A 14299-nucleotide genomic window follows, 5' to 3' on the forward strand; every position below is an offset into this window, starting at 1 on the left:
AAAGTGTCACCATTTTAAAGACGATGAATCTGAGGTCAGGAGAGGTTAAGGTCACTCAGCTGGTAAGGGCAGCCCTGGGACCAGGATTTTGGTCTGCTTCACTTAAGAACTTCGCTTTTAACCACTGAGCTAGGCCATTTGTCTCTCCGGAGTGATATGCTGGGTCCCAGTCTTCTTTCTCTGTGGTCCCACAGAGAAACTCACGGCTCCAGGCTTTGAGGGCCTCCTGGGGCCTGCCACATGCTCCACTTGGTCTAGCTATGCCTCATCTCTCACTGTCTGGATGGGGGACACCGAGGGTTAGGAGCAGCTCTGGTTAGGAACCCCTGCACACTCTAGAGGATCAGAGTAGCCCCTCATTACGACCCAGCAGGACTTTTTCTGGGAACTTCCTTTGCAAGTTGGGGTCTTGGGGAGGAAAAGAAGGTCTAGGACTGGACATGGAACATTGTTTCTGCTGTCTTCTCACTTCTTCTGGGTTGCTCACGCTCTCTGCCCTTCTCCGCATGGTGCAGGTGACTCTGACTCTGCTATGCCCACCCACTCTGGGCATTTCCTTCCAGGCAGTGAGCTCAGCCAGCTGGTAAATGAGAGCAAGGTCATTAGGCTCCCTTCCATGAAGTATGAATGATCAGCCTCCTCAGGGGATTTGGTTGTTGACAACTGAAATTCCAAGCATATGATGATGTGAAGAATTCCAGTCATTAATGAGAGACATTTATTTTTAGAGGAGCGGGGTAGGGTATTTTCTCAGTGCATTATTAGCCAGGCCCTCTTAGGTGACCTTGAGCTACAAATCTCAGAATCCTGGAAAAGCCCAATTCTTTGTGACCTTCTCCCCATTTGCTTCCAGATGGGTTTCCCCCAGTCCCTCTTCCGGATTCCATCTTTATCTCCCTTCTGCAACTCTCAGATCGTGCTCAGCTTGCACCTGCCTGCTTACCCCATCCTCTCCCCCCATCCTTCTTTCAAACGAATAGAGCATCCTCTACACGGTGCGCTGTGCATTGTGGCTGAAAAGCAGTGAGATGCTCCTGCTCTTAGGGAGCTCTGAGATTACAGGTGAGGCAGGGAGTACCCTGATAATTATAATGTGCTGGGTAAGGTCTGTAAGCAGAGTGGTGCCAGGTGCCTGGGGGAGAACCCCCTGAGCTGGGGTGGAGCAGCAGGAGAGGAGCCCTAGGAGGAATGCGATCACCTGACTTTCAAGGCTTAAGGTGCGCCAGGAACTGTGATGAAGGAGGGCATTTTAAGAAGAGGGCACAGTCTACAAAAAGGCCTGGATTAACACCCAAGAACCCCAATAGTTCCGTGTGGCTAGAGCATCACACAGAACATGGGGACACAGAGGAGGAACCAGACCAGCAAGGGTTCTGTACATCACGACATACGGTAGTCCAGATCTTATTTTCTTAAATTCACCCCTCCCGGTGGCACTCCTAATTAAAAGAATATAGGCCCATGATTTAAAAATCAGAGGGCAGGCATAATGAAGAGCATGGGGGCCGGCCCCTCCTGACATATGTCTCGTTCCATGAAGGCAACGAGGTTTTACCTCTTTAAGCTTTTCATTCCGGTTGTTATCGCCACCCTGCTGAACAATACGCTTGTGTCTTTATTCCTTAATTAAATTTAGACATTATCAATGGGATTTCTGCTACGATAAAGACCTTAGAGCACCCTCCATTCACGTCTTCCCTCCAATTCTTTTTTAAAATTATTTATTTATTTATTTATTTATCTCTCTATCTACCTGAGAGAGAGACTGAGAGAGAGAAAGAGAGAGAGAGAGCATGCAAGCAAGGGGAGGAGCAGAGGGAAAGAAACTGTCCCGCAGACTCCCTACTCAGCGCGGAGCCCAACGTGGGGCTTGAGCCCACAGCCCTGGGATCATGATCTTAGTTCACACCAAGAGTTAATGCTTCACTGACCGAGTGACCCCAGCACCCCTCTCCCTTTCATTTCTATTCTGAAGACTTAAGGCAACAAGGAAATGTAGTGAACAGGGATGCCATGTCATGACATAAGCATTTTAGAAAGACCAGTCCAGAAGCACGGTGGGGAGTGGGCCAAATGAGGGACATGGCTTCATGGTAAACCAGATGACAGATGCCACGGGTTTGCATTAAGGGAAAAGTGCTGTGAATTGAGGGAAAGGGTAGCGTTTGAGAGAGAACTGGGAGACTGAATGAACAGGGCCTCAAGAATGAGTATGTCTTCTACTTTACTTTGTCAAAACACAACCTGATCCCAAAACCATTTTACGAAGACCACAAATCCCGAAAGCTGTGGGTCAGCTTCTGGATATAGACAGAAAATCTTTTTTTAAAAAATTATCACATAATGTATTATTTGTTTCCAGGGTACAGGTCTGTGACTCATCATTTTTACACAATTCACAGCACTCACCATAGCACATACCCTCCCCAATGTCCATCACCCAGCCATCTTATCTCTCCCACCGCCCTCCCCTCCAGGAACCCTCAGCTTGTTTCCTGAGATTAGGAGTCTCTTTTGGCTTGTCTCCTTTCCTGGTCCCATCTTGTTTCATTTTTCCCTCCCTTCCCTCCATGAACCCCTGCTCTGCCTCTGAAATTCCTTATATCAGAGAGATCATATGATAATTGTCTTTTTCCGATTGACTTATTTCGCTTAACATAATACTCTCTAATTCCATCCATGGTGTTGCAAATGGCAAGATTTCAACTTTTTTATGGCTGCATAACATTCCAGTGTGTGTGTGTATCATTTCTTCTTTATCCATTCATCTGTTGATGGACATCTAGGTTCTTTCCATAGTTTGGCTATTGTGGACATTGCTGCTATAAACATTTGGTGCATGTGCCCCTTTGGATCACTACATTTGTATCTTTTTCTTTTTTTAAGATTTTATTTTTTTATTTGTCAGAGAGAGAGAGAGAGAGATCACAAGCAGGCAGAGTGGCAGGGAGAGGCAGAAAGAGAAGCAGGCTCCCTGCTGAGCAGAGAGCCCGATTCAGGACTTGATCCCAGGATCCTGGGATCATGACCTAAGCCAAAGGCAGTGGCTTAACCCACTGAGCCACCCAGGTGCCCCAATGCATTTGTATCTTTACGGTAAATACCCAGTAGAGTGATTGCTGGGTCATAGGGTAGCCCTATTTTCAACTTTTTGAGGAACCTCCACACTATTTTCCGGAGTGGCTGCACCAGCTTGCATTCCCACCGAAAATGTAGGAGGGTTCCCCTTTCTCTGCATCCTTGCCAACATCTGTCATTTCATGACTTATTAATTTTAGCCATTCTGACTGGTGTGAGGTGGTATCTCACTGTGGTTTTGATTTGTATTTCTCTGATGCCGAGTGATATTGAGCACTTTTTCATGTTAGACAGAAAATTTTGAATTCAATCTCCAAAGAATAAAATTCTCAGAAATTCAAAGGAAAGCTCATTCCCAGCTTGAGTTTAGGCTTAATGGAGGTGGTTAATGAAGGGAGAATTCGTATTATCAGTTCAATAGACATCAGTAAGTCATTCATCAAAATTCAGTGCTCCTGTCCATTTTTTAAACATGAAAATCTCAATTATGAAAAGTTATCTATTCCAATTGAGAGCCAGACTTATACGTATAAGTGTGAAACACTAGAATTCTCCCTTAAAACAAAAGGAAAAGCAAAGTGTTCTAAAAGCCCAATGGCTCCATTATTTTTTCATCTTTATTGGGGTATAACTGACTAAGAAAATTGCGTGATACCTAAGGTATACATTGTAGTAACTTGGAGTATGTGTACAATGTGAAAGGGTTCCCACTATCTAGTTCATTAACACATTCACCACCTCACATAGTTATTCTCTTTGCTAGTTTTTGATGAGAGCAATTAAATTCTACTCTCTTAGCAAATTTGTTTAAAGATTTATTTATTTATTTTAGAGAGAGAGAGAGAGTGCAAGCAGGAAGGGCAGAGGGAGGGAGAGAACCTCATGCAAACTCCCTGCTGAAGGCAGAGCCCCATGCAGGGCTTGATCTCATGACCCTGAGCCAAACCCAAAAGTCGGACTCTAAATTGTCTGAGCCACCCAGGCGCCATTTCAGTTGTATAATACAGTGCAGTAATCCACCGTAGTCCTGTTGTATGTTAGGTTCTTAAGTCTTATTTATCTTATAGCTTTAAAAGTATAGACCTTTTTACCAACTTCTCCCTATTTCTTCCACTCCACAGACCCTGCCAACCACTTTTCTATTCTCTGTTTCTAGGATTTTGACTTTTTTTTTTTTTTTTTTTGGTCCCACATATAACTGGTAGCACTTGCAGTTTGTCTTTCTGTGTTGGGCTTATTTTACTTAAGATAATGCCCTTAAGATCCATCTATGTTGTCACAAATGGCAGCATTTCCTTCTTTTCTTGTGGCTGAATAATATTTTACTGTGTCCATGTTTTTTTTATCCATTCATCCATTGATGGTCACTTAGGTTGTTTCCATATCTTGGCTATTATGAATACTGCTACAATGAATAGGGGGGTGCAGATATCTCTTCAAGATCCTGTTTTTATTTTTTCTGGGTGCATGCCTAGAAGTGGAATTTCTGGATCATATTACGGTTATGTTTTTAATTTTGTGAGGAACCTCCATACTGTTTTCCATGGTGCTGTATCAATTTGCATTCCTACAGTGCATAAGAGTTCCCTTTCTCTATATCTTCACCAAATTGTTATCCCCTGTTTTTTTTTTTTTATGATATTCTATCAGGTGTGAGGTGATAATATCATTTTGGTTTTGATTAGCATTTCCCTGGTCATTGGTGATGTTGAGCAACTTTATATGTCTTTGGGAAAAAATATTTATTAAGTTCCTCTGACCAGTTTTTAATTAGATTGTTTGTTATTTTGTGCTATTGTGTTGTATGAACTGCCATTATTTTTATTGCAATTTTCACACATATATATTACTTTTTACTTTCTAGAGAGAGCAATTAAAGACAAATAAAACCCCTATGTGAAGGTCTTGTGTGGTGACCTTGGACAGCAGTGAGGAAGGGGGCCCACAGGAGACTGTGGCACTGTCTGGCCTGGTTTAGGGGAGAGGACTTTGGGGACAGAGTTGTGGAGGCAGCTACTTTAGGACAGTCAGATCCCCGGTGGAGCTGTGACAAAGCTCGGGACACCTGTTACTCACGTGAACTTGTGCAGAACTCCTACTTGGTTTGTTTTTGTTTTATTTGAGAGAGAGAATGCAGGGTTGGGGTGGAGGACAGAGGGAGAAGGAAAGAGAGAATCTCAAACAGATTCCCTGCGGAGCACAGAAGCCCCATAGTGAGGCTTGCTCTCCCCATCCTGAGATCAGGACCTGAGCTAAAACCAAAAGTTTGTCTCTTAACCGTCTAACTCAGGCACCCCAGAACTCCTACTTGTAAAGGAATCTGTTAAACAAGCTGAGGTGTGGAGGTGAGGGGAAGCCCCAGAAGAAGAGTGTGGTGACTGTACCCAACCCTCTCCATGGGTTGGGAGTTTCACCTTTTCATCTCCTGAGGGACTGACTAGCCAATGCCCATCTCCCACTGTCCTCTAGGGGCGCTGTGATTCCCCCCAAAACGCGCAGAGCCAACTTGTGCAGTTTTTTTACTTAGTTGAGCCAAGAAAGAAAGGTTGGTGGCAGTTTTCCAGACATATTTAACCAAGATACAAACTTGTAAAAAAAATTCAAAATTTTTGTACAGACACATATCTGGCACAGATGCCGATATTTTATTTCTATAGTTAATGTACTTATTATTTATCCCACTCACTACCTGACCTCAAAAGGAGTTGCAATGTTTTACAACTAAAGAGAGATGCTATAGGAACATTAAAATAAAGAAAAAGAACAAGGCTCATGAATTGAATTTCAGGACAGAGGTGGAGGAATTCAGTTAGACCTGAGTATAAAAAACAAAACAAAAGAGAACAGAACAAACACGCAACCTCGGAGCCTCCTTGGAAGCAAGGCACAAGGAAAATTGTCCATTAGATGATAACATAAAATTGACCAGTTTGTCAGGAGAATATCAATTCTTTAAACAACAACAACAAAGTCACCGAAGTCTAGCCACAGGTGGTTAGATCACATTGTTTACCAGGAACATAGACACCAGCTCTTTTTCTGATCTCTCTTGGGCCCTTGGATTTACCTGAAACATTTCCACCCTCTGCTGGTAAGTCTGGTCCTACTCTTCCATGAAGGCTTTGGAGCTGTCACTTTCTGAGCAACCATGGGGCTCCTGGTGGTACCTTCTTTATATCATTGATCACCTCCTACCACATAGCATCTCTTCCTATTTCAAAGCTATGCCTCTCACTGGACCATTCACCAAGCATCCTGCTGAGGGATGCTTAGAGGTTCCAGTTTATCAGCAGAGCAGAGATGATTAGCATTCCTTTCGCCTAATGAGGGATCACATCCTTCCTAGCTTAGATCATCAACTTTCCAACTGGAGCCAGGGACTCTCAACTCTTTTCTTGGGTGCACCACTCAGAGAGGTGACCTTAGAGAAGGGAGTTCCTCGAAGTGTAAAGCATACCTGAATGTGTTGAAGTTATTTGTACAATTTCATGGGGGAGATTACATATATATGAACACATTTTTCTGGAAAAAGTGTCCACAGTCTTAATGATACTCTCCAATGGACTCATAACTCCAAAAAAAGTTAAGGATCATTATTGTAGAATTCTATCACTGAATATGTGTAATGTTGTAAGACTTTCACTGTGAAATCACATGCACATAAAGAGGATGGTCTTCTTTGACCTTGACCTTAGGGCTATATCTTCTATACCCCATTGCTCAGGATAAGGCTAGGATAAAGGATAGGGATAAGGATAAACTAAACCCTTCCAAAACTAAAACCCATTCAATATCTCTAACCCTTTTTTTCTGACATTTTTTCTGTTGCCAAATCATAATTAAACTACAATTAATATATCTATGGTGCTTTCTGGTTTATAAACTACATCCAGATACATCACCTAATATGATCTCCACAATAACACTGGAAGGTGAAGCATTCAAGTTTCCATTTTACAGATGAGAAACCTCAGACACGGAGAGATTTTGGTGGCTTATTCAAGGTTTTGCTAAAATTTGTTGGTTCTGGGTCCATTCTGGAATCTGACTTCTGTGATATGTTTACAGCCTAGTCAATCTTCCAAACACCACAATGAGATTGGAAAAGCTGGACTTTCAGCATAGTTGAAACCATCCCAAACCACTAATACTTCTTCCTGTTGGTTTAGCTTTCTCGACTCAATGCTCTGAAATGTGATCTCAGCCCCTTGGTACACACATCATAAATTACTGCTCACCATATATATTAGAGCGATTTGCTAGGGGGTGGCTCATGTTATTAGCATGTACAACACATATTAAGCTTTGGATACATAGACTAATGCCCTGATCACAGAGTTAGCCACAATAACAAATACAATAGTGGGGGCTGGGAGGAGTGATGGTGGTAATGGGAGCTTTTCTGTATCTGAGACAGACCTCAGTTGCTTTAGACCACTTGCCCGAAAAAGATTGGACTCTTGATCCATCAAAAAGTGCTTACCCTGTACTACTCCCACAGGAGGCCTATGTGACTCAGCAGGATAAAATCCGTCTGGTGGGGGAGTTGGTGACCGTCATAGGGGCTGTGATCATCTTGCTCCTAGAGGTGAGGTACCATCAAGGTCCAAGCTGAGGCCATCCATCTGGGGTCCCAGATTGAGCTGCAGTCCACATTGTCCTTTTGTTTTACTGGCCTCTTCCTAGATCCCAGACATCTTTAGGGTTGGTGCTTCTCGATATTTTGGACAGACTATCCTCGGGGGACCATTCCATGTCATCATGTAAGTGTCCCTTCCTTTCGGTCTCCTGCTTTCCCTTGCCAGGATTGTTCCAGGTCTCCCATTTACTCTCTGGGACCTAGAGCTCAGTTGACTCTCACCTTCAGGGATTGCTCTCCGGCAGGCTCGTATGTGTGTTTTGGGTGTAAGGACTAAGCCTGTGGGGGTACTACCACAAGTTTTCACCATGCTAGAGGAGACCAAGAATTTTTCCTCTCTCACTCATTGTTCTCTGCCTCCCGCCCCCCCCCCCCCAGCATCATCTATGCCTGCATGGTGCTGGTGACCATGGTGATGCGGCTCTCCAACATGAATGGAGAGATGGTGCCTATGTCCATCGCCCTGGTGCTGGGCTGGTGCAGTGTTATGTATTTCGCTCGAGGATTCCAGATGCTTGGTCCCTTCAGCATCATGATCCAGAAGGTCAGTGCTTTCCCCAAAGCTTCCTCTGGCTTTAGCCTTAGGACATTTCTGGACAAAGGGAGGAAGTCAGAGCAAATAGGAAAACAAAATACTGCTCTGAGTGAATCTGGTGGAGCTAGGGGGCCTCCAATCTAGCAGGATGGCTGTAGAGAGACAGCCACTCCACCTTCCCTTCCCTTCCGTTTCCTGTAGATGATTTTTGGAGACCTCATGCGTTTCTGCTGGCTAATGGCTGTGGTTATTCTGGGATTTGCCTCAGGTAAGAGCACTCTCCCCTCTTCTACTAGGTCATGGGGTCCAGTTCTTCAGAAAGTTGGCTTACTCTTGCTCATTTGTACTCTGTTTTGATCGCCACCCCCCATCCTGGTAGAAACTGACTAAAAAAGTACACTCATATCCATAGGATCAGGGTCACTCAGGTTGGCTTAGAAGGGAAACCATGTGCTCTGACCAATAACATTCATGTTGACTAACTGCTCTGCGAGATCTTTAAAGAAGAGATAAAAGAAAAGCTTTGGAGAGAGAGGGCCATTCAACAGGAAAGACTGGCCAGTTGCGGATCTCAGAAAACTGTGTGGGCAGAGACAGTACAATATTTAACTCCTCTATGTTTATACTTCAGAAGAAGAAACAAAGAATTCAGTAACACAAAACATACTTTTTTCTTCCTATGTGTGATTGAAGTTGAGAGAAGAAGAAAGAATTCAAGGAGGGGGTGCCAAAAGAGATTCTAGAAAGTTTGAGAATGAAGGAGGAAAACAGAAGAAAAAAAACTGTAAAGAGAATTTGAGGAAAGGATGAGCTAGGTCTCAGTCTCAGCCCAAGCCACTGGTTGGGGGAGAGGGGGAGCATCAGGGTAGAGAGAGGAGCAAAGTCAGAAAATAACAGCCAGTGTCTGTTGGGTGAGGGAGGTGAGGGAGGGTGAGCGTGGTGAACAAGTAGGAGAAAGTTCTTAGGGAAAGGATGGAAGAGCAGTAAGTCTGGCAGCTCAAATCCAGTCTCTAACGTTTACAACTAAACATCTATAAGACAAGAGGATGTCCTAGGCAGTATTTGAAGACATCCCCCCACCCCAATTCTAAAAGACCATGGCTTTTAGTAGAAAGGGCACTATTCTTATCCTAAGAATTTCCATTTAACAGGGATTTCCACCAAATAGTAGACTAAAAAAATACCCCAAGATCTGAGCTAGGAATGGGTAAAACTGTGGTAGTCTGCCTATTTGGAGTATTCCTTCTGTATTCCTTCTCCCTCATTCTCCACCCCATCTGCTCACATCTTAAATTACTGCTCACAACATGTGTGTGTAGTTACACAGTATGCATATGTTGCATGTAGTATTTGGTATCATGACTTGGTGACTACAGAACGAGGCCATGATGACGGAGTAGCTTTCTGTAGATGTCTTATACCCAGAATCTCCCAAACCATCTCTTCTCGGTTGTTGTACTTGCTTTTTGATGCTTTGCCATAGACCCTATTTCCATTCTTGAGATCCCTTAGTTTATACTTCAGTTCCTCATACAGACAGGAGTCTTTTAAAGGTTCTAATGCCGTAGTACAGGATGTGCAGTATTATCCAGCAGGCTACACACTGAGCAGGGAAACCTTCTCCATGAGGGTCCAAGATCACCCAGGGAATCTCAGAGTGATGGATGGTTATTTAAAGGTCACTGAGATTTTTTTTTATAGGCGCTTTTCTTTTAGTCATTTCTTATGTCAATTCTTTGAAATTGTTGGAGAGTCCATGCATTCTTGTAACCAATCATCTTTTAAATATTCTATTTTCTAAGATGTGAAAAGCAGTTGATGACTTATTTTGTGTGTGTATAGTAAGTCACCTAACTGCTTTCACCATATATATATATATATATTTATAATACATGCACATACTTTATATACACATTTTGCTAAATGACTGAGTATTACCATTGTCCAGAGTGATGAACTTGGTCATCTGACATCTCAGGGTTTGCCAGATCCACATGTAGAATATTACTTACATGTATACAGTCACATATGTACATTTATGGGCTTATCTGTGTGTCTGCAAGTGTGTAAGTATGTGGAGATATGACTAGGCCCATACTTATTGTGATAACTCCCTGTTTCCCCACCTCCATGCCCACTTCCTGGGCGGAGCAGCGTTCTATGTCATTTTCCAGACAGAGGACCCAGCCAATCTGGGGCAATTCTATGACTATCCCATGGCACTGTTCAGCACCTTTGAGCTTTTCCTCACCGTCATTGATGGGCCTGCCAACTACGAAGTGAACTTGCCCTTCATGTTTGGCATTGTCTACTTTGCCTTCACCATCATCGCCACACTGCTTATGCTCAACCTATTCATCGCCATGATGGGTGACACACACTGGCGGGTGGCCCATGAGCGGGACGAGCTCTGGAGGGCCCAGGTGAGTTTATCAGTGTTAGTCTTACTAGGGGAAGAGTATGGAGAGAAAAATCAAAGTGGGATAAGTTATGGTAGATGACTCTTAGGAGAGTCACAGAATAATCCAGTGGGGTTGTCACCTCAACAAAGATATATTTGGTAGAGGAAGAGACAAAAGGAGGGTAAAATAGTATGATAGGAGTAGGTTCAATACCCAAGAGCTGAAGTATTGGTCACAGGGGAAAAGTAGGTCTAATAGTCAACCTTGGGTCTAGTAAGCTAGAATATGTCTTATTCTTATATATTCTAGTTTTTTAATTTTTTAAATTTAGTTATTTTTTAAAGTTTTTTTTTTTTTAAGCAATCTCTATACCCAACATGGGGCTTAAACTCACAACCCTGAGATTAAAAGTTGCATCTCATGCTTTACTGATTGAGCCAGCCAGATGCCCCTATATATTCTAGTTTTTAATTTGAACCTTATCTTCTGTTTTTCTCCCTGTTTCTCTATGATTTTTTCTTTATATCATTGAGGATAATACAATTTTAGAGTTGGAAGTATCTTTAGTGGTCCTCTGGTTGAGCTCCTAACCAGAGATAAATTATTCATTAGTCAAAAGGTCATTTAATATATTCTTTACTGCTGATTAGGACCTTATTATCATATGGTTTTGGATAATGGTTGGGAGGAGGAGAGCTTTAGTCTTATTTCAAAAGTCTTTGTTACTAGAAATGTGCATGTTGCATTGAGCTTAAACCTATCTTTCTACAATTCCATTCTTTGGGCTCAGCCTTTTCTTCTCACACAGCACAGAACATACTCTTCTGTATGAACACCATTCAGACATTTGAATGAAACCATCATTTATCCCCTCAGACTTTCCATTCACTTAATAATAATTACTTAAAGCCTGTTATATGTTGGTAAATGTCTAGGAGCTGGGGACACCATCATGAACACAGATGTCATCTGTGTCTTCATGGAGTCTACAGTCTGGTTCTGAAGATGGCCATTAAATGATGGACTTCCTGGAACCCTGTACAATTACAGTAGGAAAAGTGTCACAGAGAAGTAGAAGATACTAAGAACAGGATGCAACAGAGCAGTCTGATGGGAAAGTTAGGAAATGCTTTCCTGATGGAGTAGCATTTAAGATGAGCCCCTAAACCTGGGTAAGAATTAGCCAGTTAAGAAGAATAAAAGAAAGAGATGAAGGGTAGGGGTTGTATCATTCACAACTCTTGGCTACAGGGACAGAAAACCAAACTCAAATAGACTTAAAAAAAAAAAAAGGCATTGGGAGGAGTCTGTGTTGGTCCTTATAACTGGAAAGTTTAAAGTACTAAACCAGCTTTAGGCATATCTGGCCAGAGCTGTATCTCCATTTCCCACATGACATTAGTTTCTATGTTCTGTTCTTCTATCCAGACTCTCCTAAGTCACTCTCTCCCATCATGTTGGTGAGATGTCTTCTAGAAGCTCTAAACTTCCAAAGGAATGAGTAGATGTTCTGCACTGCACAATTCCAAGGATCCCTTTTCTGTAGCAATCTGTGTGCTTCCTGATGCTGTACAATATGTACCCCCTCAGAGAACATCTTTCCCATGAGAATCCAGTGTAAGCTCCATCTCACTGCAACTTAGTTCCATCTGGTCTAAGTTCCATAAGCACATCCCTGAATTTGAGGTTAAGGCCAATGACTGACGAGTGGTGATAGTGGTGCTGGAGTTTAGGGGAGAATAGACTAATTAGCCAGGCCTGTGTGTAGTCCAGTCTACCCTAACTGATGGACAGAGTGGTAAAGGGGCAATGCTCTAAGAGAAAAGGGTTCTGTTACCAGAAGAAGGGGCTGACTTATGGTACCACAGGACACATAAATGTCCTTTTCAAGATAAAGAAGGAGAAGAGTGCTATAGGGAAAGGGAACAAATGATTAAAATTCCTGAGGTTGTAGGAAACTTGGTGCAACTAAGAAAGTCAAGTAGAAGAACATGACATGGGGAATTGGTCTACTTTAATGATTGCTGGTGCCTTCAACTAACCAAAATCATGGTCCTTTCAAAACTAGAGTGGTCCTGATAAGATTGGAGGAATGCAGTATAAAAAGGGGTCATGCCTTTCTTTGCTTTGGACACTATAAATGGAACCTCAAATTGAGCCAGGTGTTTTAGCAAATATACAATTTGCCCTTATCAAGATCATGATCAACTAGAACTCTTGTATCTTTGTTATGCAACTTAATTAGTGAAGCCCCTTTGCCATTTTCCTGTACTTATACAGATACTTTGGTCTTAAACATAAATGTGTAGGACCTTATATTTGGTTCTCTTAAATTTCACATTTTTGATTTTTGACCAGCATTCCAGTCTGATGAGATCATTTTTATATTGCTTCTGTCACCTCACATATTATATATCCCTCCCAGTTTTGTGTCACAGGCATATTTGATAAGCTTGTCTTCTATGTTTCATCTAAGTAATTAATGAGGGCTGGTCAAAGGACAGAATATGTGATATGCCACTAGAATTTTCCCTGCCAAGTTTACAATCATTAACCCACTCTTTTTCTTTGTAGGATACGGGTATATAATTTGCTATAAATTCCCTGAACATTAGCAGCATTGTTTCATCTCTGCCATCATAGAGATTCTATTTAATCATTTCATTTAAATCAAGATAGCTGGTCTATGGCTTTCCTATGAAAAAGCAAATGAAATTAGTTTGGAGTGGCTCATTTTCTATGAATGTGAATAGTAATGTAGTGATCATGGTTTTATTGAAAATGCTCATAAAATATTCTCTCTCTCCTTTTATTATGGATGATGAGTAAAGCAGGTAGCATGATTCCTGGCACAGGCTAGAGCATGGCTAAAGGACTGCCATCTCTCCAATCTCTGGTATCCTCATCTGACAGGTTCTTCTTTGGTACCTATGTCAGTGGCCTCCAGTGTCCCCTGAAACATCATGACTCTTTCTGAGTTTCTTCTACCTCTTACTCCTCCCAGGTGGTGGCTACCACGGTGATGCTGGAGAGGAAGCTGCCTCGGTTCCTGTGGCCTCGCTCTGGGATCTGCGGGTACCAGTATGGGCTGGGAGACCGCTGGTTCCTGCGGTGAGTGACACTGTATATATGTAAAGTGCCAACAAGTGTGAGGCTGTAGGAATAGGGTGACCAGTTCCACATTTATCACACATCTTTTCATTACTGAGATCCCCAATTGGACCAAAAGGAGATGTCATCACTCTATAAAGTGAGACTGCATTAGCCTGTTTAGGGGAAGTGGGTGGAGCTGATGAGGAGGGTGACAAGACCGCTAATAGCTGATGCCAGGTTGTGAGTACATCAGGGCAGTAACGTGTGTGTGGCTGTGTATGTGTCCACGCTCAGATGTGGGTATGGGCTACCCAACTCGTTCTATTTTGTTCCCCCCTGCCCCCCATTTCTAGTATATTTTTGCCTTGAAGCTAACCTTCTCCATATTCGACCTTCAGCTCCTGACCATGGTTCTTCCCACGCTCTCCATTTTCTCTTTCATGTTCACTACTAAACACACACACACACACACACACACGTCCCACTACTTTCCAAATCCTGACTGCTCACCTCTTTGGTCTCTATCCCACTTTACCCTCCATTGTACTGTAC

The 14299-nt window shown here is 42.7% G+C and overlaps 1 protein-coding gene across 2 annotated transcripts in view; it reads left to right on the top strand.

Annotated features, from left to right (window-relative positions):
- TRPV5 (transient receptor potential cation channel subfamily V member 5) overlaps positions 1–14299 on the top strand; it is a 28050-nt gene that overhangs the window by 11655 nt on the left and 2096 nt on the right. For both annotated transcript variants that reach the window (XM_082691707.1, XM_082691708.1), the window contains exons 9-14: positions 7580–7666; positions 7765–7841; positions 8096–8261; positions 8454–8520; positions 10407–10675; positions 13659–13765. In XM_082691707.1, coding sequence (XP_082547833.1) covers positions 7580–7666; positions 7765–7841; positions 8096–8261; positions 8454–8520; positions 10407–10675; positions 13659–13765 — 773 coding nt within the window. The remainder of the gene's footprint in view (positions 1–7579; positions 7667–7764; positions 7842–8095; positions 8262–8453; positions 8521–10406; positions 10676–13658; positions 13766–14299) is intronic.

This window comes from Mustela nivalis (genome assembly GCF_964662115.1).
Source record: "Mustela nivalis genome assembly, chromosome: 12".
NCBI classification, from domain to species: domain Eukaryota; kingdom Metazoa; phylum Chordata; class Mammalia; order Carnivora; family Mustelidae; genus Mustela; species Mustela nivalis.